Source organism: Lagenorhynchus albirostris, chromosome 1 (genome assembly GCF_949774975.1).
Source record: "Lagenorhynchus albirostris chromosome 1, mLagAlb1.1, whole genome shotgun sequence".
Lineage (NCBI taxonomy): Eukaryota > Metazoa > Chordata > Mammalia > Artiodactyla > Delphinidae > Lagenorhynchus > Lagenorhynchus albirostris.
In genome coordinates this window covers 164,142,327-164,168,578 of record NC_083095.1, presented here as the reverse complement: position 1 = coordinate 164,168,578, position 26,252 = coordinate 164,142,327, and the positions used below count along the sequence as shown (strand labels likewise).

Here is a 26,252-nt window from a genome sequence, read left to right as displayed (position 1 = left end):
TTTTGCCCTCACCAGGGGCCTTCAAAGGACCCGCCAGGCCAGGTGGGGGAGGGGAAATAAACCACCCCTAATTGTCTTTAGACTTTAGAAAATGTATTCTTAGTGTTTGTGATCAAAGCCATGGGCCTGTCTGGTTTTGATTTTTGAGACTTAGTATGGCTGTCCCTTTCTTGTTTGTTTTAAAGCGAATGTTATTTTCTAGAGCTCTCATGGTGGTTTTGTCAGCTGGCCCTCGAACCTCGCGTCGCTCTGTGCCAGGCACCTGCCAGTCTGGGAACAGGACCTCTAATTGGTCACCTGTAGTTCTAGCCGCACTAGTGCTCCACTAACCTGCAGGACCCGGCTTTCTTGCATGAGGGCAGTGGGGGTAGGGCTGCTTTCTTTAGGGTAGGGGGAGTTGGCCATTTGGGTCACATTTTTCTTTCCTCCAGGCTCACCTGGTTGCCTGTATGCCCATGGAGGCAGATGCAGTGAGTTGCAGTGGGAGCAGAGGTTCACTCTTCTTCTCAGAGCGGATTCCCGGGTGAGTCCTTGTCCTGTGGTGTGTGGCCAGCGGGCCATTTGTTCTACACTTGGGTCACTTCCGTTCTAACGAGGCATTTTCTACCAGGGAGACTAATTTTAGGCTCCCTGTCTAGAGACAAGGAGATGGACATGGTCTGGAATGGTTTTTTGAGTTGGAGGAAGGGAGACTAATGGGCCCACCGGAGATTTTGCATGCCTTCTGTTTTGGGTTTGCCTTGTGGCCCAGGGATATTTCTATCAGAGTTGTGCTTGGAAAGCTCAGGTTTGAAGTTAGATGGGAGTAAATAAGTAAAGGAGTAGTCGGGTGCATCTCAGGATGCTGTCCACAGGCTCCTCATCGGCTTGCTCACCCCCTGGATCTGAGGGCAGGGGCTCATTTTGTTGAATTAAGGAATCTGTGAATCTGCTGTGTCTCATGTTAATGGTGGTTGATCCCAGCCCTTAGACTGCAAAACTGGAAGAGGACCTTAGAGGTTGTCTGAAGAAAGTGAGGCATGAGAAAAGCTCCATGCCTGAAATCACACAGTAAGCGACAGAGCCAGCACTGAAACCTGGGCTTTCAGAGTCCATTTCCAGTGCTGTTAACACAAGGCTGCTGCCTGTATTCCTGCTGGGGAACCCGAATCAGGCTTCATCTGAAGAATGTGGCTGTGAGAACATGAAAACGTGGGCTTATCCTACCCTCATGAGATAAGTAAATGAAGGACCTTATTTTCTAGTTGTGTTACACATACTGTTCTGGAGGATTTGACGGCTGGTGTGACTACTTGGGGAAACCGGGTGTTTCTGGCTGTTATAATGCGTACTTCTTCAACGTCTACCAGTTTAACGGGGCAGCAGTTTAGTCATCGGGATGTGCCCAAGTCACACTGAGCATTTTTTGATCTGGAATGTTTTCTTCATGCTTTGTACTTGTGTGTGATTTATTTAGGCTTGGTCAGGGAAAAGAATGGGGACGTAAGGAAGGGCCAGAGACCCGAACTGATCTCTATTCGTGGGTTAGATCTCTTACTACTTTCAGTTCATGAGGATAGAGGTCTTTCTTTGTTCATTGCTAAGCCCTTGTGCCTAGAACAGGACCTGGCGCATAGTGGGCCCTCGATAAATACTTGTTGAATAAAGGTACTGGACATGAGGAAAAAGATTTCCCTCCCAGCGGGGACCCACAAATGACACACAGAGGCAGAGACAGGGAGGTGATTGATGGGAGCTGCAGAGTTTTGCAGTGAGTCATTGCTTCGAACAAGCTCCAGACAGGTAAGGCAGGAGGGGCTGGGAAGAGTAAATTTTGAATGAGGTGGAGCCACTGGGTGGAGACTTGTGTGAAACAATAGAGAGATCTTGAATTGGACCGGATATGGGGAGGATAATAATAATCGTAGATCTTGGGCCAGGCTTGTGTAAGTGATTTATGTGTATCATCTCCCTTAGTCCTCACAGGTGCTAGTTACTGCATTGTTATTCCCATCTGGCAGATTCGGAAACTGGAGCACAGAGAAATTAGTTACATACAAGGGCACAGAACTGCTGGTGTCTGAACCCAGGCAGACTGACTTCAAACTTGGCTACCCTAGAATGATGATGAGTTCAGATATCTCTGCCCACTCCAAGGAGCTGGGCATTCAGAGCTTTGGGGTTGCTAGAAAGGATGGCAGCAGAAAAATTGGAAAAGAAATTGGTCTGCAACAGAATGAGGCTGGTCAGGGAGCAGGCCCTCTGCTTCTTTTGCCAAGGCCCTCACAGTGTCTGAGGACTGTAAGGGAATATTTACTGGGGACCTAATTATTCCCCAGGCAGAGTGGCTAGTACCAGATTGGGACTGTTTTGCACTTGATAAAGACTTTTTTTTTAAATTTATCCCACTATTCAAATTTATTTTTATTTACCACATATATTTGTTCAGTACATCTTTGATAAAGATTTAGGAGACTTTTTGTTTTTTAAAGGTTGCTTTTCAAGTTACATTTTAGTCGGCATGTATTTGAAACTGGTGGGAATTTTAACGGCAGAAGTGTCACCCTTGGCCATGAGGCCTCTAGAAGGTGTTTCCCACCAGTACAAGCCTTCCCTTCCTCCTCCAAGGATGCTGGTCCAGGCTGCTCCAGCCCACAACAGCTGCCCTTTTATCGACAGTCTGCTGGTCCGGTCCTCGTGGAGCTTGCAGTCTCCCTGGGAGACAGACATTAAACTAATAATTAAACAAATACTCTTTAATTACAGTTGTTATAAATGCTTCAAAGGAAAAAGTACAGAGACCATGGGAGCTGATAATCAGGGAGGATGGGGGAAGGGAGGCTTTCCGGAAGAAAGGTCATTTAAACAGCCACGCAAAGGGTGGGTGAAGAGGCTTTAACCAGGTGGGATAGTCCATTAGCCTTGATGTAAACTCTTGCTACTCTGTATGTGGTCCATGCACCAGCAGCATCAGCATCACCTGAGAGCTTGTTAGAAATGCAAGATCTCGGGCCTACCCCAGACCTGCTGAATCTGCATCTTAACAAGATTCCCGTGCGTGGTAAAGTCTAAGAAATACTGATGGAATCAAAGTACCGAACTGGGAGGTTCACAGCTTTGCTGCGAATGAGTTGGGTGACTCAGGCAAGTCACCCAACTTGGAATGACTTGGAAGAGTAATAACGAGGGAATTAGATCATCCCACAAGTTCCTTCTGGCTTCTCAGATCTTTGGCTTTTGCTGGTGTGTGCTGTCTCCAAGCTTTACTGAGGGAAAGGACCTGGGCTTACACAGCATCCACCTCTACGGCGCCTCCCCCTGGTGGGGGCCAGCATATGCTACTAGTCCATGCTCTGGTCTGACTTCAGTAAGCACTAAAGAGGAGCTCACAGACCTGACCCTTCTGCCACCCCTAGTGCCTTACCCCAAGTACAGAGGCCTTTTGTCATCTCTCTTACGCATTTCTGTGCCATTTGAATATTTACCAGTATGTATTATCTTTATCATCTATATATTTGTAAATGGAGTAAAGAGACTATTAAAAGTGGGTTGATCTCTAGAGGGGTTTTGGTTCTGTCTTCTACAACCATCATCAGAAAGGAGTTTCTGATATTAAATACATATGCTCTATCATGTGTATATTTTGGGAGTACCGAGAGAACTGTTGGAAATGTGAGGATTTTCAGTGCAGTTGGAAGTTGAGAATAAGGGATCACATTGTGGCCCAACTGCCTTCCCTTTCTTCCTTCCCTGCCCCCCAGGGTATAATAAACAGAGAATCAAAATCAGGTAAGAATGATCACTACAGAAAGCAGGAATGTCCACCTTGCAGATTTACATGGGAGACTAGAACTTCTGTGATGACTCTTGGTTATGTGTTGTTTGTCTTCTGGATTGGGAAGGTTGTCCTGCATGGTTTTGGTAAAAAAAAATTGTACAAACTTTAATAGTTGCTTTATGCACCACGCCAGAATGTCCCCACAAGGACCACGCCTGAGCGGGCCTCTCAGTAAGAATTAGGGACCCTTTGGAGGCTGGCGGTGCTGGTTGGTTAACCCCACCCTGTGATGTCCAATCCTGGGGTCCCTAGGCCCACAGTCTCAACCTCCCATCCATTTGCTAGCCACAGAACCACTGTGGACTCGCCATTACCTGGAAGCAGGTCACCTCTGAAATTCTGAATCCTTCCAGGCCCCCCACTGCACAGCCCTACTTGAAGCAACCCCGCCCACCCCTGCCCCAAGCTGGGATACCTCTGCCTGCTCACCTGGGCCTCATGCCCACCATCAACCCTTATTCCCATGTCCTGCCCGGGCTGCCTGCCTACGACTGAGCACTGGACATCCTCCTGTGCCCCAGTTCCCCGCTACAGCTACCGACACACCTGTCTCCCTCTCCTTTGGCCCTGCCTCTCCCCTGCCCCCCTCCCATTTCACTTCTCTTCACCCTGGGACTTCACAAAGAAGAGGCCACAATTTCCATCCCTACTTCCTCTCTCCCCGTCTCCTCTCCAGCTCTGAAGCATCAGGTTCACCCCCACTCCACTCCCAGAGGTTCCCAGCCACCTCCTGATCACATCTGGTAGCCTCTACTTACCTGGCTACTCTGTAGCTGTACTGTTGTGATACTCTTGCCTGTCGTGGGTTCTGGCTCATCACTCTGGGTCCTGCTCCTGCCTCTCTAATCCTGCTTTTTCTGCCACTCCTTCCTCTCCTGGCTGTGCTTTGGTGCCTCAGCCACGGTTCTTTGCTACTTGCTTCTCGTCCATGTCTATGGCTTCACCCTGCAAATTTTTTTTTTTTTCTCTACTCTTTTTTTTCTTTACTGCTTTGGAACTTACATACTCTATTTCTGTCCTTTTGATGCATGCAGACTGCATAAGGTTTAAAGTTAGTTGGTATCCATATCTTTTTTCAAGTAATGCAGTGCAATGAAAGGTTGGTTAACTTTTGATTTTCCACATAGTTACCATTTTGTTTACCCATATTTCTCCCTGCATCTCAGGCTTTCCTTCTGGAATCAGAACATCATGTGGTCGAGGTGTTTTAATCATAAACTTTCAGTTCCTGTTTGGCTAAAATTTTATTTCATATTTATTGTTAAGAGATTGTTTTACTGGGTATAAAACATTAGCTTGACAGTTATTTCGTCTTAGTATTGAAAGATGGTATTCTACTATCTTCCGACTTTCCTTATTGATATTGAGAAGGTAGTAGCCCAGTTATTGATCTTAGGTAATTTCTTCTCTCTGGTTGTTGTTTTGTTGTGGTGGTGGTGGTGGTGGTGGTGTGTGTTCACACACGTGTGCATGTGTGTGTGTGTTTTGCAGTTTAATGCATTTAGGAGTGGATTTTATTTTATTTGTCTAAGGATTCGTTAGACTTCCTGAAACCAAAGATTAGTGACTTTGATCAGTTCTAGAAAATTTTCATGCTTTATCTCTTTGACTTTTATCTCTCTATCATTCTCTCTCTGGTTTCTCCTTGGGAACTCCAATTAGATATATGTTAGATCTTATTCTATCCTTTACATCTCCTTGACATCTTAACTTCTTTTTTTTTTAATTTTTATTGGAGTATAGTTGCTTTATAATGTTAGTTTCTGCTGTACAGCAAAGTGAATCAGTTATACATATACATAAATCCACTCTTTTTTAGATTTCCTTCCCATTTAGGTCACCACAGAGCACTGAGTAGAGTCCCCTGTGCTATACAGTAGGTTCTCATTAGTTATCTGTTTTATATATGGTAGTGTATGTATGTCAATCCCAATCTCCCAATTCATCCCACACCCCCCTCTCTTAACTTCTTTTTCATTTTCAATCTTTTGGTTTTTTATAGTGTTTTCTGGGTAATTTCTTATTTGTCTTCCAGCTCATTAATTCTCTCTTCACTTATCTCTAATTTTCTCTTCAGCCCTTCCACTGAGATTTTTTTTTTTTTTTTTTGTAGTACGCGGGCCTCTCACTGTTGTGGCCTCTCCCGTTGCGGAGCACAGGCTCCGGACGCACAGGCTCAGCGGCCATGGCTCACGGGCCAAGCCGCTCCGCGGCATGTGGGATCTTCCCGGACCGGGGCACGAACCCGCATCCCCTGCATCGGCGGGCAGACTCTCAACCATTGCGCCACCAGGGAAGCCCTTTACCTGGGTTTTTAACTCCTCATTTCCTTAATCATATTAAACACCTTTTTTTTTTTTGTATCCAATAATTCTAGTATCTGAAGTATTTACAGGTGTAGTTCTGTTGTTTGATGATTCTGCTCCCTCTCACTCATGAGGGCTTATTTCTTTTTGTGATTTTCTATTGTGAGCTTATATTTGTTAGAATTCTATCTGTGAGAATTCTTTAATGTATGGGATGAGAGTACATTCTTCCAGGGAGAATATGTGTTGCCTTCTGCCAGACACCTTAAGACCCTACAGATGGGTCATTTATTTATAATTCTTAGCTTGCAGTTTTGAGGACCAGAGCCCAAACCCACTTGGCTGGCTAATGACCACAGATTCTCAGAGGAGCCTTTTCATTTAAAACTCTGCCCAGAGCTAACACTAAGCCAGAGTACTTCCTTCCTGACGATATACCACCAGACCCCCCCACTTTGTCCCATTGTTCCCTTATTGCCAAATGCCTTCTCTCCATATTTGGACAAAGTCCTAGTCATGTCAGGCCCAACTGAAAACTATGCATCTTCTGAGCCTTCTCCATGCCATCCCTTGCAAAATTAACCAGTCCTTCTACATTTATTGGCCATTTTCACCTTATCTATTTGTCTGTGGATGTGTGTGTTCAGACCCCACACTGGACTCAGAACTTCTGGTTTTTTTTTAGAACTTCTTGAAAGGTCAGAGCTGTGTCATTTATTTCTGGAGCCCCAGTGCCTGTTCACTGTTGGGCAGAGTAGTTGCTTAATAGATATCTATTGACTGAGTGGAATTTATGGCAAAATCAATATTTCTGTTCTTCTTGAATAGTAATAAAAAAAATCACAAGCACTAAGCTACCCTGTGATCTTGGACAGGTCCAGTTTACCTCTTTGGATCTGAGTGACCTTAGCTATAAAATGAAGGGACGCTTCTGAGATCTCTACTTGCTCTAAGATACTGAGATTCAACATAATTTGTGTGACTGTCAGTCATGATAACATGGATCAACTCTTGACTCACAAATGGAATGAAGGGATGGGAGGGCCTTGGAGAGAAAGAGCGTGATTCTGAGATAAAGGGGCATGATTTGGAAGAGAAGAAAGAAAAGGGACTCAATGATAAATTAATATGAAAGGTGACATTTTAGAAAGGTGGCATTTTAAAATTTGTGACTTGAGACAACCTGATGGCTGTCTAAAAAAAGAACACTTTATAACAAAATAAATTTCAGATGGATTAAAGATGTTAAATGTAAAAAATGAACTCAGGGAAAATACTTTTTAACTTTGACTTAAAACCCAGAATCCATAGAAGAAAAGATTAATATATCTGACCCTACACAAGTAAAAAATTTCTGTGAGGCAAAATTATTATAAACAGTCAAAAGAGTCTTCCACTTCTCAAAACTGGGGAAACATTTTTGCAACATATATCAGAGATAGGGCTAATTTCCATAATATCTAAAAAGAGAAAATCAACAAGAAAAAGACTATCAACCCAATTTTTAAAATGGGCTAAGAACCAGTCACAGAAAAGGAAATACAAGTGGTTCTTAACCATATAAGGTGTTCAGCCCCACTAGTAATAAGAGAAGTGTTAACTCTGCTATGGAGAAGTGACAGTGGAAATAGATGCTCTTGTAACTGTTGAAAGAGTGTAAGTTGGTACAACCTGTATAAAGAGGGTTTTGACAATATTTATTTAATAAATTTATTTATTTTATTTATTTTTGACTTCATTGGGTCTTTGCTGCTGTACACGGGCTTTCTCTAGTTGCGGTGAGCGGGGGGCTACTCTTCGTTGTGGTGTGCGGGCCTCTCATTGTGGTGGCTTCTCTTGTTGCGGAGCACGGGCTCTAGGCGTGCAGGCTCCATAGTTGTGGCTCACGGGCTCTAGAGCGCAGGCTCAGTAGTTGTGGCGTACGGGTTTAGTTGCTCAGCAGCATGTGGGATCTTCCCAGACCAGGGCTCAAACCCGTGTCCGCTGCATTGGCAGGCGGATTTTTAACCACTGTGCCACCAGGGAAGCCCGACAATATTTATTAAAAGTGCACAAGCAACTCCACTTCTGGGAATTCCTCTCACAGATATGAGCATACATGTGAAATGATGCATTTTTCAAGATAGTTCATTGCGTCATTGCTTATAAAAGCGAAAAAGGGGTGGGGGGAACAACCTTAATGTCCATCACTAGAGAACTGGTAAATAAATTATCCTATAACCATGCAATGCCACTCTATGCAGCTGTACAGAAGAATGTAAAAGCTCCCTATGTATCGATGTGGTTGCTGAGCTATTTTCTTAAGTAAGAAAGTAAGAGACAGAATGCCTGGCTATGCAGCATTCTGCAAGGATACCTAGGAGACTGGTAATAGTGGTTTCCCACAGCAGATGCTGACTTTTCACTGTGTTCCTTTTTCTACATTTTGAATTTTGTACTTTGTGCATATACTACCTAATTTATTTATTTATTTTTGGCCATACTGCGTGTCTTGCAGGATCTTAGTTCCCTGACCACCGACAGAACCCGTGCTCCCTGCAGTGGAAGCACGGAGTCCTAATCACTGGACTGCCAGGAAATTCCCTATATTACCTAATTAAAAAAAAATTTTTTTTAAAGGAGGTTAGGGTGGAAAGAAGGGAGGGTGGGAAGGAGGGAGGAAGGGAATAGGGATCACACTTTTGTTCTGCATTTTCATACAGGGTATTTTAGTTACTCCCCTCAGCAGCCCCTAGGGAGGTTACCATTTTTATTGACCAAGAAACTGAAGCCTGGAAGTCTGCAATGACTTGCCCAGGTTCATGGAGAAAGCCTTGGAACCTGGCACTGAATCCAGTTCTCACTCCAGAATCATTGGGCTCATGTCTGTAGATCAGAATTTTCTTGTTTCCTTCCTTTATTTTTAACCGACTTCTCATAGGTCAAGGACCAATGGCTGTGCACCATGGCCTGGACAACCCCCCCGACCCCCTGTGGGAGTGAGTGCAAAGTTCCATCCCGCCTCCTCCAGCTGGCTGGCAGGCTCACAAGTCCTACTGGGCAAAGCTCAGGCAGTAGGTGGTGGAGCCAGCCCAGAACCCAGCCCTCCGCATCAGACACAATGAGGAGGATTAGGGATGGGCTTTGCAGTCCTATCTTTGAAGTTCCCAGCTTTCATCAGAGTGTCTGAACCTTAACACTATTTCAAGGGAACTTTTATTACTGTCGTTATGAACTGGCCTCAGGTAGGTACCAGCTGCTGCCAGGTGCCAAGGGAGCACTTGCTGGTACCGTAAGCTGGTGCCTTCACTTTGTTTTACGGTGGGGACGTTTTCAGGGCTGAAAGTACTTAGTACATGGAAGATTCTGGAAGAACAACTTTTTCCTATTTTTCTATACACAGGTGCAATCCCTTTAATTAAAGGGAGGAAGAGGTGTTTTTTTGATTTTTGTTTTGGTTTTTGTCTCACAGAAACACCTGTGCTGTTTTCAAAGTAGGGTATTGACTGCTTCCTCTTTGCTGAAGAGAAATTCTCCACGGAGAACAAAGCTAAAGGTGTTGGCCATACATAATGCGAGGCTGTAATTTATAGGATACAGCTTCACCTGGGGGAAGAATTTGATGTCTTTAAGAGACACAGAATCATCCAGCACCAGCTGTCCTCATGTGTGGTGTCATATTTATTTTCCAAGTTGGAGTCATCATTTCTTAAGAGAGAGTCAAGGTCCACTGGGGCTGAGGAATGCTCATGGGGGTGGGAAGTCTTCAGGATCCGTGGGCCTGAGCTAGCATGTCCAGCACCCTGTCACTGTGCTACTTGGCATCTTTATGAGGGATGCATGCTAGTGACCCATGCTGTCCGTTTTTGTTTGTTAGGCCAGTGGAAGTGGAAGTGCTTTGAACATCACAGAGTGGCACCCACGGCAAGTTTGCACCTGGCTGTCTGCTGAATGCGTGCATGGATAGGAGGCACCCCATAAACGTTTCCCAAATGGATGAATTTTGATCTCTGAGATAGATTTTAAAGCTTTTGATCAGAAAGAGGACTGGAGAAATTTAGACATCTCCCATTGCTCCTCAGGTTTTCCTGATGCTTGAATAATTAAGTCCACGTCCTGTGGGATTTTTCCTTCCTTGGGCTCTAGGTCATCTTACGCAAAGGCCACCTTCTGTTAATGCTACACCTGGTACTCTTAACGCCCTCCCGAGCGTTCCACTCCGTTATCTTCTTGTGTTCTAGCTCATTATCTGGAAAAATTTCTGTGTAACATCAGCTAAGTTCTTTTGCTTCAGTTACAGAGCTTGTCAGAATTTCTCTTCCACACCTCTGTTTGGGGGCTTCTATACCTTGGTTGTAAAAATTCATTCCCTGTTGCCAGGTAGATGAACAAATCTCACTGAGCTTGAATTCACTGTCTAAAGAGATGGCCATTGTCCTTTCCTTGATCAGGGACAAAAGTAACATTTGTCTTTTCACACCTCCGGCCCCTCTGCCTGTTCTCATCCCCGCCCTCTACCCCAACCCCTCCCCCACCATGGCAGTTACTCTAAGGACAGAAATGTTGGGTCCTGACTCTTCTGGGGATTTGGCTCCCTGCTCCTGACTCACCCTTCCTGCACTCACTCAGGCCTTCTGGAGGATTTTAATTTCCCTTCACTGGAAACCACCTCTTAGTCCTTGAAAATATTCTTAGGTGGTTTTAAGTGTCTCTGTCCAGTTTTGTTTTGTTCAAATCCAGTTCAGATTTGAATGTCCAACGAATGCACAGTCTCTTGGATCTGTTCCTTTTGTTTTTTAGAAAATAGCTTTTATTGATTTTTTTTCTTGTTACAGAGAGATTTATGATTGTTGCAGAAAATTTAGGAAATAGAAACAAGCAAAAAGAAGAAAATTAAAACCACCTATAATTATTAATATTTCAGTATATGATATACCCTTCCATATATTTAAGCAGTCCCCTAAATTTAGGTTTTTTCCTCTTCTCTCTTATAGAGAATGCTGTGGTGAACATCCTTGGGTATTTTTTGATTATATCCTTGGGATATATTTCTAGCAGGGAATCCACTGGACCAAGGACACATTCTAAATGCTCTGGATATAGATGGTTAAATTGGCCTCCAGAAATGTCGTGTAGTATTTTTGATTCCTTTTAGGTGAATACTAAGTCTTATTCTTTTAAAAGCTGATTATGCGTTTTTAAGACACCGCTTTTCAACTGTTTCACTCATGTTGGTTAAGAGGCACCGGCCTGGGAAAGGCCTGAGAGACCCGGGGCACAGCTGACCTATGTAGGAGAACCTCCCATCCTTGTCCCTTTGTTTGCAGTGGGCCTCAAGCACTGAGGCTGGAGGCCTTTCTTGTCTCCTCTGCAGGCACCTGGGCAGGCCTGTGGCTCCCCAGGGAAACCCCAGGGGGCCCATCCTTAGGGTGCCTGGGGCAGTGCTGGCTTTGAGGATTCCAGACTCTCTCAGGGAGCTTAGGCCGGTCTTTCTTTGAAGAAGATGCTTATAAAATAAACATCCTGCCCTAACTCCATAGACTGAGGTTGGTTGGTGTTTGTCGGGGTGGCATGGAGATTTCCTGTGCAGGCTTCAGACCCTGTCCCGCGGGTCCTGCCCAGGGGAGTGTCTCTGCCCAGACCTTCAGCCCTTGCAGCCCGATTCCCATCCATCACTTTGTGGAGGTGGGGGGCTGGCGGGGGAGGGAGGTTTGACGGAATTACTGAGGAAGTAACATTTGCTTGGGCTAAATTGGGCCTTCCTTTCCAGCTCCTAGCTGCCTCTTCCTCCTTTTCTGCTCTCTTCCTCCTCCATACCAGCACATTATTTACGCTGGTTGATGAGGCCTCTGAGGACCTTCCCTGCTTCTTGGTTCCTTCTCTCCTCTTGGCTCCTAGTGACACCTAGGCTGCTGCCTACCATCTGGACCTTTCACTTCCTGCTCTTTCCCTGCACCCGCTTTGCTCTGGTTCCCAGCCCCCCATCGATCCCCTGTCCAGGTGGTGCTGTCCCAGCCGAAGCTGGTTCCAGCCTGCCCTCCTTTCTCAGGCCTGGTGGGAAGGCCACAGGGGCTCAGGGGGTCCCAAACTCCCTCCCCACCATCCCCCAGAGACACAGTGTACCAGCTGCTGCCCGTTGGATTACAGAAAAACAAAAACACAAAACCCAGCCCCTAGAGATGAGGGACATTTCGGTTTCTATGAACTTGATGACTAGTGTGCTGAAAATGGGAGGCATGGGTTGGGAGAGGGAGGCTGGAGGTTCCCCTGGGGTGGGCTTTGTTTAAAATTTAATATGCTCTTTCTTTCTCTCAACAGGCCAGCACGGCTTCTAGCTCCTTTGTCATTTTAGCCCTGTTATCTGTCTGGTGGATGAGATCTCTTATCTGCCAGGTCCTGCCTCTCTTCCCTGAATGGCCCATCCCCATTCCTCAGTCTCTACCCCCTTCCCCCATTTGAGACACAATGTTACAGACCTCATTCTGTAACCTTAGATTCCAATGAAAGTCGTCACCTTGCTTCTTAACTAATTGATTTGGAGAAAACCAGGGTCCACTTTTAATGATGTTGGACCCACCAAAGGCACAAGAAATGGGCAGCTTTGGTGTCCTGTGAGAGACGGCGTGGCCCCCACCCTTAGCAGTGTGGGAGAGTTGGGTCCAAGAGTGAGGGTCTCGGCTCTGCGTGGCCTGAGATATAGTCGATTGTTTGCTCCCGTGTGTGCTGTAACTTCTGACCTGGCCCTTTCTTGGCCTTAGGAGGCTCTGCAGGACGAAAAGTACATTAATCACAGAAACACAGAGCTGCTCTTCTCCCCACAGGCAGGGATGGATCTAAAAGGTCGCCTGCCGTGGAAGTGGGCTCACAGGCAAGGGGAGGACCTTACTGCAAGTTGTGGGACTCAGGATCAGAGGAGCCATGGCCTTCCATCCTGGCTCACCATCTCCTAGCCCTGATGAGTCCCAGCCTTCCCAGCCAAGCCTTGATTTCGTGGCCTGCGAAATGGGTTCATGTGCCTACTTTTCATAGGTGTGCTCTGTGTTGTGTGATACGTGGTAATCATTGTTACCTGTGGACCACAGGCCTGTGAAGTTGGGGAGAACCCCACACCATCCTGAAAACTCTTTTCTGTTACAAACCTCCCTGTGTCATTTCTTTATTTCTTCATTCAATCAGCAAACATTTCCCAAGCACCTACTAAACTCTGATATAAAGGGGAATGGCATGGTCTTTGTTCCCAGCAGGCCCTCAGCCAGAAGGGATATGGGATATGCAGACAAGAGCACAGGAAACTCGCTCTCTGGACGTGGTGAAGGTGCAGAGGAGTGCAGGGAAGACTGGTGGAGGTGGTGTTTCGCTGAGTCTCAGCAGACAAGGGAAGCAGGGGCGTTCCATTGGGGGACTAGAATATACAAAGGCAGAAAGTGCAGGCGCATTCAAAGAGTCAGTGGTGGTTTGGTGTGGATGGGAGGGAGGGTATAGAGGTGGGATGGTAGAAGATGGAGCTGGAGGGGCCGATCTGGGAATGTGTCCAAAGACTTGAACTTCATCCAGAGGCCTGGGGGAGCCACCAGTGGGTTCTGAGCAAAGAAACAACATGACAGATCACTCTGGCATAAGCCAGGGCACTCGGGGCTTATGCTGTTATTCCATGTGGGGAAATCCCCTCGGAAAAATTGATCTGAGGGTTGAGAAATCCCTCAGAGGAATAAGTATAGCACTTTTGCTTGAATTCCTTCTCACTTCAACTAAAATTTCTGCTCTGCACCAGCTGTTTACAGATAATGTATAAAAGTACGTTTTCTGTGCTTGACCGTGTTTCTTAGAACTCACCAAGAAATAACCCCAAGTAAAAATTTTCCACTGAGGTGTATTCTCAACACATAGTGACTGAATTGAAAATGTAGGAAGGTCTTCTGAAATGTTGCGTAAGATCTTCAGGATGGGTTTCCTCAATCCCAGCAAGGGAAGGAGAAAGAGGACCAATGTTTGTTGACCACTTGCTCTGGGCCAGACACTGGGCTAGACTCTTCTAATTCAGTGACTCTGTAAGAAACAGCATTCCTGACCCGTTTTAACATTTTAAAAAAAAAATTATTTTTGGCTACATTGGGTCTTCATTGCTGCATGTGGGCTTTCTCTAGTTGCAGCTAGCGGGCACTACTCTCTGTTGCGGTGCACGTGCTTCTCATTTCGGTGGCTTCTCTTGTTGCGGAGCATGGTCTCTAGGCATGTGGGCTTCAGTAGTTGTGATGCACGGGCTTAGTTGCTCCATGGCACGTGAGATCTTCTTGGACCAGGGATCGAACCCATGTCCCCTGGTTTGGCAGGCAGATTCTTAACACTGCGCCACCAGGGAAGTCCCCCTGACCCATTTTGGAGGCAGAAAACTGAGGTTCATGAAGGCAGCCACTTTCCCAAGGCCTTGCACCTGTAAGGGATGGTAGCAGGATTTGAACCAGGTATGATTGAATCCAGAGTTCACACTCCATTCATTGAACCTCTCTGCCACCTAACTCTCAAGACACCCCAGAAAAGTAAAGCAGGAGATGCAGAGGTGGGTCAACAGGCTGGAGAGCCTGTTGATTTCTAGGCAAAAATTAGAGCTGAAACACTTGCCCACTCCCATTCTCCCCCAGCAAGTTCTGGGGGCTGATGCACTGGTAGCACCCCTCCCCTGAAGAGCATTCTTCCAAAGGGCAATGGCTACATTCTGATTTGGGCGATTCATTCCACTGTGTAGACACTGCATGGAGCAGAGGGCAGGAAGTTGGTACCTGTAAGTGGCATCAGGATGAAACAGAGACATACTTGAAGGTCACTGCCCAGAACAGCCAGGGTGGTGGGCAGAGCTGCCTGGATATAGGAAGCCACAGGGGTGGGGGGCGAAAGTTTATCGAGAAAGAGACAAGACGTATTCCCAAGGGACAAGCCACTCCTGGGGCGCTCGGCACATGCCAGCATCTTTATGCCTGTCGCTGCACTTCCTCTGGCCCTTGCCATCTTTGCTTGGCCATCTTAATACATTCCCTGTGGGTCAGGATTCTTTTCTGTGAGTTTCTAAGAGTGTCCCCAGACTCCCTGGGGCTCAGTGGAAGCCAGCCGAGGCATCTGTCTTCTAGCAGAGGACTTGGGTGAGCGAGGATGGAGGACAGAGAAACAGAGCAGAAAGACCCCAGTGTGAGATGACTCCTAGTAAAGGTAATAAACGCAGGGCCAGGGCGCCTGTGTGGTATCTTTGCCAGTCGCACGCTTGTGAAATGCTTCTGAAACGATGGGTCTCCCAGCCTCTCCCTTAGCTTCCCTCCCTGTTTTCTGCTCCGTCCCAGAGCAGGCTTCTGGACGTCTCTGGAGTCTATTGCCCCACACACGGAGCGCGCAGCTCGTGGGAACGTGGCTGCCCCCCTCCAGAGCTGCTGGTGTTGGGCTGAGTGGCAGGATCTGGGGGTACAGCCACCTTGTCCATTTCCAGGGGCCAGAGCTCCTCTGGATTCACACGGGCTCTGCAGTTGACCTTGGGCTGAAAATGCCATTTTGGAAGCGGGCCTCAGAGATCGTGTTGAGGTAGAAAGGAAATAAAAGCCTGCACGCATCAGTTGCAGTAGTTGGATTTCACTCTTTCCCTCTGAGGGAAAACTCTTCCGTGACAGTAATGGGGGGATGGTCATTAGCATGAGGAGCATGGAGGGACGAAGGTGGTGCTCCTGGGGGCCCCTGGGGAGCCTCCCGCAGGGGGGACCTCCACAGCCTGAGTGACTGTGGGCTCCTCGCAGGGCCACCGTCTTCAGGTGTGGACACTGTTTGGGGTCCAAATCCAGTTATCCCTCAAGTTCTGCCTGGTGACTTCTTAACTCTCTGGCCAGGGGGAGCTTTGCAAAGACAAAACTCAGAGCAAGCATTTCTGTTACCAAACGTTTAAAGAAATCTTATTATGAAAATAGTAAATCTTACGCCTATATAGAAAAGTTGAAAATACAGAAAATTGTAAAGAAAATAAAAACTGCCCATAATCTCACCCCTTAGAAATTACCAACCCTGTTTAGTACCTTTATATATTTCTTCACAGTCTTTTTCCATGCACATAGGTAAATATATTGTATTTTAAACTGGTTACAAACACCCTGAACTTTATATCCTTTTTCATTTGACATAACATTATGGCAAGCAAAAACTTTTCAAAAGCACTTGGGCTTTGCAAGCGAGCATATGCTCTGCAAATATTTCTGTCAGCCACCAGTAACCAACTGTAAGAACTCACGGTCTACCCAAAACAGAAGTTGTGCCAGTCAGAGAGTCCTGTGATCACCATGCAGTAAACCTTGCCAAAATATTATAAATTTAAACATACTAAAACTAAAGCCTAACCACTTGAAAAAATTTAAAACTCTCCTAGATTGCTGTTGGGTCAAGGAAGAAATAAAGAACATAGTGACAAATATTTAGAAAGCATTGAAAACCAGAGTGCCACATAACCAAACCTATGGGAGACATCTGGCACTATTCTCATTGCCTTAAATGTTTTTATTATTAAAAGGGGAGAGAGAAAAAGAGAATAAATAAACCAAGCATTCAGCCTGAGATCTTAGAGGGAAAAAAAGAATAAAAAACAGCCCCTAAGGAAAATGGGAAAGATAAAAAGTGAAGATAAAGGCAGAAATAAATGAATTAGAAAATAGAAATACAGTGAAATTAGCAAGTATATCCAAGAGCTGATCCTGTTTTTAAACAAACAGTAAAGTGGCCTAAGCTTTGGCAGATCTATTTGAAAAATAAAAGAGAGAAAAGAAAAAAAAAAATAGGAATGAGAAAGGGGACACTGCAATAGGTAGAGAGGTTTTAAAAAATAAAAATATGTGCACACTAGGCTTAAATTTGAAAATCTCATTTAAACGAATGCTTTTCTGAAAATGTATATGTTGTTAATTGAGAAAAAATTTGCAATCATCATCAACTACTGCCCCCTCTACCTAAAGAAGACACCAGTGCCAAGTGTTTTTGCTAGGTAATTGTTTTAGATTTGATAATACTGATAATGTTAAGCTATTCCATGGCTTAGCAAAAGATGGAGAGCTCTCCAATTCATTCTTCAAAGCAAAATCAGCCTGATATTAAACATGGCAAAAAGACCATATTAAAGAATGAAAATGCTGTGTCGGAAATAGAATTCAATAATATGTTAAACAAGTCATCCACCATAACCCAGTGGGGCAAGTGGGGGGGAATTGTCAATATTAGGAAAGCTTAATATAGTAACTGCGTCATGCTAATGGGTTAAAGAAGTAAAATCAGATTGATTCCAATATATGCGGGGGATAATTGATTAAAATCGAACATCCATTTCTAACTAATCAATACACCAAAAAAGGAATAGAAGGCTGCATTCTCAGCTTGATTAAGGATATCAATTTCAAACCAATAGCCAATGTTAATTAACTGAGAAACACTAGAAGCATTCCTGTTGAAACCAGTAACAAAATAAGGAGGCCTGCTATCACCATCACTGTTTAGCATGGCTTTTAAAATGCTAGTCACCAGGATAATACTGAAACAGAAATATAAAGGAGTAAACATAACAGTATGTACAATTTACTCTATAACAAATTTTGGGCTGGAGGTTGATTTCCAAAGTTGAGAAATAAAAAAAGTCATCAAAAAATTCAACAGATTTGACTACCTTTAAAAAATTGTAACTGCTATGTAAATTCTACAGAACAATTGAGAGTTGCGGGGAAAAGAGCTTCTCATGAGACACTTGAAGGGTTAATATTTTAATTCTGCCAAGAACCTATACATATTAGTTTTAAAAATCAAGATTTAAACTTGAAGACAAAGTGAACAAACTATATTAATAATTAGCAAATAAACACCCAACCCAAAGAAATGCCAGATGGTATGCTCCATGAGGTCAGGGACCAGGTCAACTCACTGCATGACAGATACTTTATTGAAGTAATATTTGTTGACTGTGTTGAATTAATATCTGTTGAACAAATAAATGGATGCAATGCAAATTTTTAAAGCATGATACCATTTTTTACCTTTTAAATTAGCAAGAGGTTTTTCCCCAAGGTTTTATTATGAAAAATTTCAAATATATAGAAAAGTTGAAAGGATAGTACAGTAAATACTCGTACACCCGACTAGATATAACAGAAGTGAACATTTGCCATATTTGCTTTATTTGTACATGTGTATGTTTTTGTCCTGAACCATTTTTTAAGTAAATTGCAGAGCACATATCACTTCTCCCCTGAATACTTCAGCTTGCAAATGCTAAGTCTCCCAGAATTTAGCAATCTGTATGGAGGGTTTAGGGAGCTGGCACACCATGCTCTGAGGGTTTCTCTGCAGATTGCCCTAGTCCTTGAGAAGGCACTCAGGAGTCATAGTCATGACCTTGTGATATATGAGAGAAAAGAAGGCACACATCTATTGAGTATCAGTCCCCTTGCTCGGTGTTTTACTGATGGTCTCCTGTTAAATCCTCTCCACAACTGTATGATGGAGGTGTTATGCCCATTTGGGGGGAAATTGAAGTTCAAAGAGGTTAAGTAACTTGCCCAAGTTCACACAGTGGCATTATTCAACCAGACCCATCTGACACCTTCACATTACATAGCATTTGCCTCTTCCCTCTATCTTTCTGCATGAATGCATGAAGGCATTTTGTGGGCAGTGTGGACAAATTGGAAGCAGCCTGAATGTCCTTCACTGCAAGAATGGGCAGGCGAATGGTGATCTGTGCACTCTTCTGAATGTTCTGTGTTTATGAACATGGATTATTGATTATGAACATGAAACATGGAAACTTGCCAGTGTCATCCAGGGAAAATAAGCAGGACACCAGATTATACACACCATGATCAAAACCATGTGAAAAGGGCTTCCCTGGTGGCTCAGTGGTTAAGAATCTGCCTGCCAATGCAGGGGACGCGCGTTCGAGCCCTGGTCCGGGAAGATCCCACATGCCGCAGAGTAACAAAGCCTGAGCGCCACAACTACTGAAGCCAGCGCGCCTAGAGCCCATGCTCCACAACAAGAGAAGCCACTGCAATCAGAAGCCCGCGCACTGCAACAAAGAGTAGCCCCTGCTTGCCGCAACTAGAGAAAGCCCGCGTGCAGCAACAAAGACCCAGCGCAGCCAAAAATAAATTAAAAAAAAAACAAACAGGGCTTCCCTGGTGGCACAGTGGTTGAGAGTCCGCCTGCCGATGCAGGGGACACGGGTTCGTGCCCTGGTCCGGGAAGATCCCACATGCCTCGGAGCGGCTGGGCCGGTGAGCCATGGCCGCTGGGCCTGCGCGTCTGGAGCCTGTGCTCCGCAGCGAAGAGGCCACAACAGTGAGAGGCCCACGTACCGCAAAAAAAAAAAAAAAACGTGAAAAACATACGCTTGAAGAGGACGAGGAAGAAATACATAAGAAGCGGTTGAGTTAGGATGAGAAGGAGTATTAATTTTTTTCACTTCCATCTTTTTCAAACTCTTTGTAGTGGGTGGTTTTATTAACTTTACAACAGAAATTTTAATCAAAAACAATTTATACCCACTTTATAGTTTTGTAAGCTCATGGCAGGGGAAGGCTCTGCTCTCTTTATTGCTGTTCTTTTGTCCAGTGCCCAGCGCCATGCCCGGCATATTATGGACATAATAAATGTTCTGGACGAGTGCCCACTGCAAAACCTCTCAGAGGGACTCAGCCCAGGGACATGTTTGCAGAGAACTTCTGCCAGCCAGCTGGTCTCCCCAAGAACAAGCGCAAGCCAGGTGTGTGTCATGGGGTGGGATATTTGAAGGGTGGTTAGCTCTCCCGGCCCATAACAAAAGTCTCCACCAAGGCACAGAGACTATTCTGGCCACTCAGCATGTCCAGGGCATTTAGTGCTAATAAGAACCATCTGGAATAAACAAATTCCAGCTCACATGGAAACAGATTTTATGTCATCTCGGACTTTCAAAATTGATAATGGTTATCTGAACAGTTATTATTTATTAAGTGCTTACTAGAGACCAGGCTAAATGTGCTTACAAAGCCATTCCCTCATTTAATTTTCACAACAGCCATGAGAATAAGCAAGTATTATCTCCATTTTATGGATGAGGAAACTGAGACACAGAGGACAGAGGCATGAGTCCCAGGGCAAGTCTTGGTTTCACCAAGAACTTGACTTTCTGCAAAATCACAAGCCTTCTGGGCTTTAATAACCTGGTCTATGAAAAACAGCTGACACTAGTTGAGAGTGTGCTATGTGCCAGGCCCAGCTAAGTAGAGAATATGAGACCACCTTCAACAAACAAACAAACAAATAAACTGAATTTATTCCGTGGGTCTCTCTATGCCAGGGCTTTACGTAGCACTTGCCTCAGTGGAATAAACCCAGTTGGTTTTCTTTGGGCTTGTTTTACTTTCCCAAGACCAAATCTTTTGGGCCACTGGTCACACCCCTTCACTCCTGGTTCTTACGCAGGAGGGCATCTTCAGTAGCCACACCGTTTGTTATTCCCTGCTGGGGAGCTGGTTAAAATGCAGTTCCCTGTGTCCAGCCCCAAGTCCCCAGGATCTGGGCGGGACCCAAGCATCTGCATGTCGTAATGCCTTCAGGTGGTTCCCAGCTGCCAGTCTTGTTATGGCCAACGTGGGCCAACTGAACTGTTGAAGCGGCCTTTATCTTTTGAGATTTAACCTATAAATGCTTCGGCTGGTATAAACCAAAGCCCGTTTTCATCTGTAGGAACCGATTGGAGCTATGACCATGGTTAAGGACTGCAAATTTTGTGCTCTGTTCTGAGCACTTGTGAATTTCTCATTGACAGAACATTTTCTTCACACCTCAGCTTCATGGAACTCAGCAGGTCACGTGTCGTTGAATGTAAATTCCAAGAACACTTAAGGAACTTAAATGTATTATTTTCCATTTTTAAGAGAGAGGAGAGGCAGGAGAGATGACTGTGGAAAATCAAGCACCCCCAAACAGTGGAGATTAAGAACGCATGTTTGAAATATTAAGAAAGGGCAAATTTGAGGCTCTCTTACCCATGGGTAGAATTTTCATCTAAGAGGAAAGATACACCTCTGCATTAAAAAATTTTGAATTTATAAACACTGTCATACATTCTTAGGCCAGTGCCACACAGAAGGATGGGCCGTGGACCGATGCTAGCCAGCCAAGAGGAATTGAGAATGAGGCTTAGAAACTTTTATAGTTTAATGTTGCCATGACGACATCCAGGTGGGTGATCAGCAGCTCCATCTTGATCAGGGTGTGGACCAGGGTGGGCATCACTGACTTCATGTGACAGGTCGAGGGACCAGGAGCTGCCTGTTAGTCCTTCCAGGGATTCAAATAAAACCGATCTTCCAAGGCTTCCCTGGTGGCGCAGTGGTTAAGAATCCACCTGCCAATGCAGGGGACACGGGTTCGAGCCTTGGTCCAGGAGGATCCCACATGCCGCAGAGCAACTAAGCCCGCAAGCCACAACTACTGAGCCCTCGTGCCACAACTACTGAGCCTATGTGACGCATCTACTGAAGCCCCCTCACTCTAGAGCCCACGCTCCACAGCAAGAGAAGCCACCACAATGCGAAGCCTGTGCACCGCAACGAAGAGTAGCCCCCGCTCGCCGCAACTAGAGAAAGCCCGCGTGCAGCAACGAAGAGCCAACGCAGCCCAAAATAATAAATAAAAAAAGAACTAAATAAAATAAAACAGATCTTCCAATGCAGAGAGTTTGAGAAGCACTGGCTATGTTAAAAGATGTGCTCTTAAGTTGAAGAAGTGGAAAGCAGAAGAAGAGTCGGGGGAGAGGCGGAAGACTTCTCACCCCCACCCTCCAAAGCCCAAGAGGCCAGTTCATGCAGAAGGGGGTCCACTGCCACACCAGCTGACTCCTCTATTTTGAGCCCTTCCTCTCGTGCCATAGGATTCCTGTAAACCCTGGTCATGGAGACTGGGGGAGAGATTGGTTGGTCCAGGGTGGTGAAGCGAGGTGGCTTAAGGGGTGGCCGTCGGAGACCTGCCAAGCCTGGCCTTGGAAACTCGGGCACCACTAGCTGTGACTTTGGTCCTCTCCCTTTGCTCTGCACCTCAGAGTTCAGAAAACGGGGAATGACAGTCCCTCCTGGAAAGGTTTTCGTGCAAGATAGAAATGAGATAACACACACGAGGGGCTCCGCACACCGTCTGCACTTGGGAAAGGGAGGGTGCTCTGTGTTGTTTTGTCTAGAGTATTTGAAAAAGTGGCTGCATTGTGGGTCTCCAGGAAGTTGCCAGCTGCCCTCCCTGTTTCTGAATTCCTGTGTGTGTGTTTTCTGTGCTCTTGGTGGTGGTAGTGGTGGTGGAGTTGTCAGGAAATAACCATCAGTTTCCTGCTGATTAATTCGGTTCCTGGCGGGCCCTCCCTCTCAGGCCTGGCCTCCTGCTTCCTCGGCTTGCTCTCCTGGCCCCTTCTGAGAGGCCTGCTTGCCCTTGGCCCGGACACCCTGCAGGCCTGCTGAGCCTGGCTTTGTCCTGGCCGTGGGCAGGGTGCCGGTGTCCAGCTGCCTCTGGTTTTGCCTGCAGGTGTGTTTCCTTTGCACACCTGGCACCTGCGGGGACTTAAGCCCCTTCCAAGTTACCCTCCAGATTGGGCTTGAGAGGTTTTGATGATGTGAACTACAAGCCCTTGGAAATGATGCTGCTAGGGTCCTCTGCCCCTTCAGGAGAGGAGGCCTGATGGCAGGGGCCTCAGGAAGAACCCCAGGCTGGGGCAGCAGACCCCAAGGTTTCCCTGCTGGCGCGAGGGGAGCCTGCAGGGACTCTGCCTTTGGTCTTCAGAAAGGAGGTGCTGGCAGGGGGAGAGGCCAGTATAGTGTTGGGATTTGGGGGTCCCTGGCCTGCTTCTTGGCCCTTGAGTGAAGGACCAGCAGAGAAGGCGAGCACTAGTAGGGGAGGGACCTGGGCTTGGCCGTGGTGTTGAGCTGGGTCTGCCTCAGCACTTCACTTGGAGACCTGGTGACCCTACAGTGGTCTCTCGAATAATGTGGGAGCCACAGCACAAGGCGTAGTCGTGGTCCCAAACACCCCAGCTGGCATCCGCCACGGTGGAGGATCCGGAGGCGAGGAGGTCCTGATGCCTCCTCAGCCGCCAGCCACCTGGAAGGCAGGTCTCTCGGGACTGGGCTGGTTTTGTCAGGCTGGCTCTCAGCCTCAGCAGGGCCATGCTTTCTGCACGCAGCGCCAAGGTCAGGACCCCTTGGTGCCTGGTGTGTAGCAGACACTCACAATCTTTTTTTTTTTTTTCTTTTTTTGCGGTACACGGGCCTGTCACTGCTGTGGCCTCTCTGCTGCGGAGCAACAGGCTCCAGACGCGCAGGCTCAGCGGCCATGGCCCATGGGCCCAGCCGCTCCACGGCAAGTGGGATCCTCCCGGACCAGGGCACAAACCCGTGTCCCCTGCATCGGCAGGCAGACCCTCAACCACTGTGCCACCAGGGAAGCCCCAATCTCTTTTTTAAAAAAATATTTATTTATTTGGCTGCGCCGGGTCTTAGTTGTGGCACGCAGGATCTTCGTGCGGCACGCATGTGGGATCTAGTTCCCTGACCAGGGATCGAACCCGGGCCCCCTGCATTGGGAGCGTGGAGTCTTAACTGCTGGACCACCAGGGAAGTCCCCCTCTCAGCCTCTTGAACGCTTACACTTACAGCACACGCACAGGCACAGCTCCGTGCACATTTCACCGGAGTCAGGCTCTTCAGCTGAGGTGGGGAGCCCTGTGCTTACTATTACCTGGTGGCTGAGTCAACAATGCCAGGCGAGTATTTGGTTAGCAAACAGGGAGAGCAGCCAGAGCCGGCCCCCGGCCTTCCTGCTTCTGCCTTTGTAGCAAAACGTCCTTTGGAAAGGTCAGCCAGGACTGGCTACATAATTTGCACAGGGCCTGGTGCAAAATGGAAATGAGGGCCCCTTGTTTGAGAATTAGTACGAATTCCTAGACGGCCACAGCAGAGCATGATGCCTGGGGCCCCATGGGACGGCACCCCGAGGTCAGCGTTGCCCAGCCTTGTGAACTTCTGTGTGAGGCTTCTCTTGGGTAGAGGAGGGACTTTACATCCAAACCAGCTGCGAGTTCTGAGACACGCTGTCCCCACTCTGCCCCATGGGCAGCTCTTCTCAAGGGTTGGAGTGACTCCCACTTCAACTTCTCTTTTCTGTTCCTCCAGCCCCTGCTTCCCCCTTTCTCTGTAACCTGAGAAAGCTCTGAGACCCTCCCTCCCTCCCTCCCATCCCTCCTTTTTCTTTCTCTCCTCCCCTCCATCCTTGCTGCCCTCCCCCCTCCCTCCACCTCTGTTTCTCTCTTCCTCCTTCCATTGCTTTTATCTGGGGGAAAACCCTTCCCATGTTTGCTGTATAACATTTTCCACCCATTCATTTGGTGCCATTTGAGTTCAATGTCCCTTTGAAGGGCAAAGGGAGAGTGCTCCTTGGATTTCCAAAGCCTCTCCCTGGAGTGGTCCAAGCAAGCATCTTCCCCCACCGAGGGACGAGGGATGTCCCTTCAGTGGCCTCTGGTTCTGTCCAGATGGTCTCTGCCCACTGGGAGCCTGGGATGAATTCTCACTGTTAGCATTCGTCACTCACTGCCTCCACCCCACAGTCAGCTATCAGCACTACTGGTCACAGTGGAAAGAAAGCCTGCTCCGTTCTTCCTTGTGACACGTGTGAGCCCTGGGGACAGACCTGGCCATGGCTCCCAAGGCAGCAGCTTCCACGCTTCTATGCAGGCCTGGACTGGGGGGCAGAGTGCTACAAGGGGTTAAGTAGATAAGCCCAGTGGGACACTGTCCTGGCCTTCCCTCACCCTCTCCACACAGTAACCAGAAGGATTTTCAAAACAGCCATCGGATCATGATATATCCTCTCCTAAAAGCCCCTCTGGTTTCCCGATGCCTGTGAAAGGCACCAGATCCTATGTGTGGCCTTCACGGCCTTGCCCTCCGGAGAGGCAGGCAGCCTGGGGTTCTAAAGGGACACTTGAGCCACAAGTGTCTTGAAGAATGCAAGAAGTCTCAGAAGGTGGGGAGAAGGAGAGGGATGGCAGGCTTCCGAAGGTGGGCATCAGGAACAGCTGGGGGTGGGGAGGGGCAGCGGGACTGAATTAAAAGTCTGGCTCAGTTCTGAGGACCTGGTCCCCTGGGAGATGGACTCCACCCTGGTCACATTTAGATCATCAGAGGGGCTTTTAAAAATTACCAAAGCCTCTGGAGGTGGACCATCCTGGGTGTTTACGTTTGCTCCCCCAGGGCCACAAGTCCAGGAATCGCTTATGAACACTTTGGGAAGGTGGCAGGAGGCAGTTGCCAGACTTGCCCAGCACAGGAATGCTCTAGGATTTTTCTCTGTTGATGGGAAGGCTGTCTTGTTCACCCAGCTCTAAGCCCTGACCAGGATGAACTAAGGGAGCACTAAGCAGATATGGGACCCCTAGAGAGTCAGCTGGAAGGGACCTTCTTCAGAAGGGGAAACTGAGGCCTGATCACCAGTGAGTACCACCCCTGGGCAGCAGAGCCAGGAGTTTCAGGCCACCACCTGGCTAGGTGAGGGCTAACTAGAACGTTACAGTCAGAATGATCTCCAACAGGTGTGCTGTGGTTCTAACGGATAGAGCATCTTTGGCATTCATAATCCCCACAGTCTGCATCCTTGTCTTCTGCCCGCAAAGAACTCGGGATCTGGGGAGTGATGGGCCCAGGCATAAAGTACTACAATCTGGATGTTGTGTTTCCAGACCTGTAGGGAGATAAGTTTGAGGGAGAAGGTCCCCCCTTCCTCCAGGGGAAGACTCGATGAGGAAGCAGAGAAGCAAGTGAGGACCTGACAGTGTCTGCCCTCCTTGACCCACAGGCCTGGCTTGCCTGCCAACATGCTGAGCTGAGTGCTGGAGCCTCTAAGCCGTGCCCAGGTATTGATTTCCCCTTAGCCCTCAGGCACCTGGGCGGGGCAGGGCTGTGCACCCCAGTGTACAGTGCCAGTATATTTCCCCATTATATTTTCCTGCATGAACTGTGCAGATTGGGAAGCACTGCAGTGGCTCATCTCTTCGTCATTAGCACATCACTTTCTGCATCGGGCAGGTTGGGTAACAAACCAAGATCGGCCCAACAAATGCAGAG

General features: G+C 47.0%; 1 protein-coding gene across 5 annotated transcripts in view; it reads left to right on the top strand.

The window, feature by feature from the left end:
- Nucleotides 1-26,252, top strand: part of ZNF710 (zinc finger protein 710) — a 63,841-nt gene that overhangs the window by 1,680 nt on the left and 35,909 nt on the right. For 3 of the 5 annotated variants that reach the window (XM_060158589.1, XM_060158598.1, XM_060158624.1), the window contains exon 2: nucleotides 432-523. The exons of 1 other annotated variant lie outside the window; for it this stretch is intronic. In XM_060158589.1, the coding sequence (XP_060014572.1) occupies nucleotides 450-523 (74 nt within the window). In that variant the 5' untranslated portion in view covers nucleotides 432-449. Of the gene's footprint in view, nucleotides 1-431; nucleotides 524-26,021; nucleotides 26,042-26,252 lie in introns of those variants that run through there. One more of the 5 variants, XM_060158614.1, reaches the window with a different exon arrangement.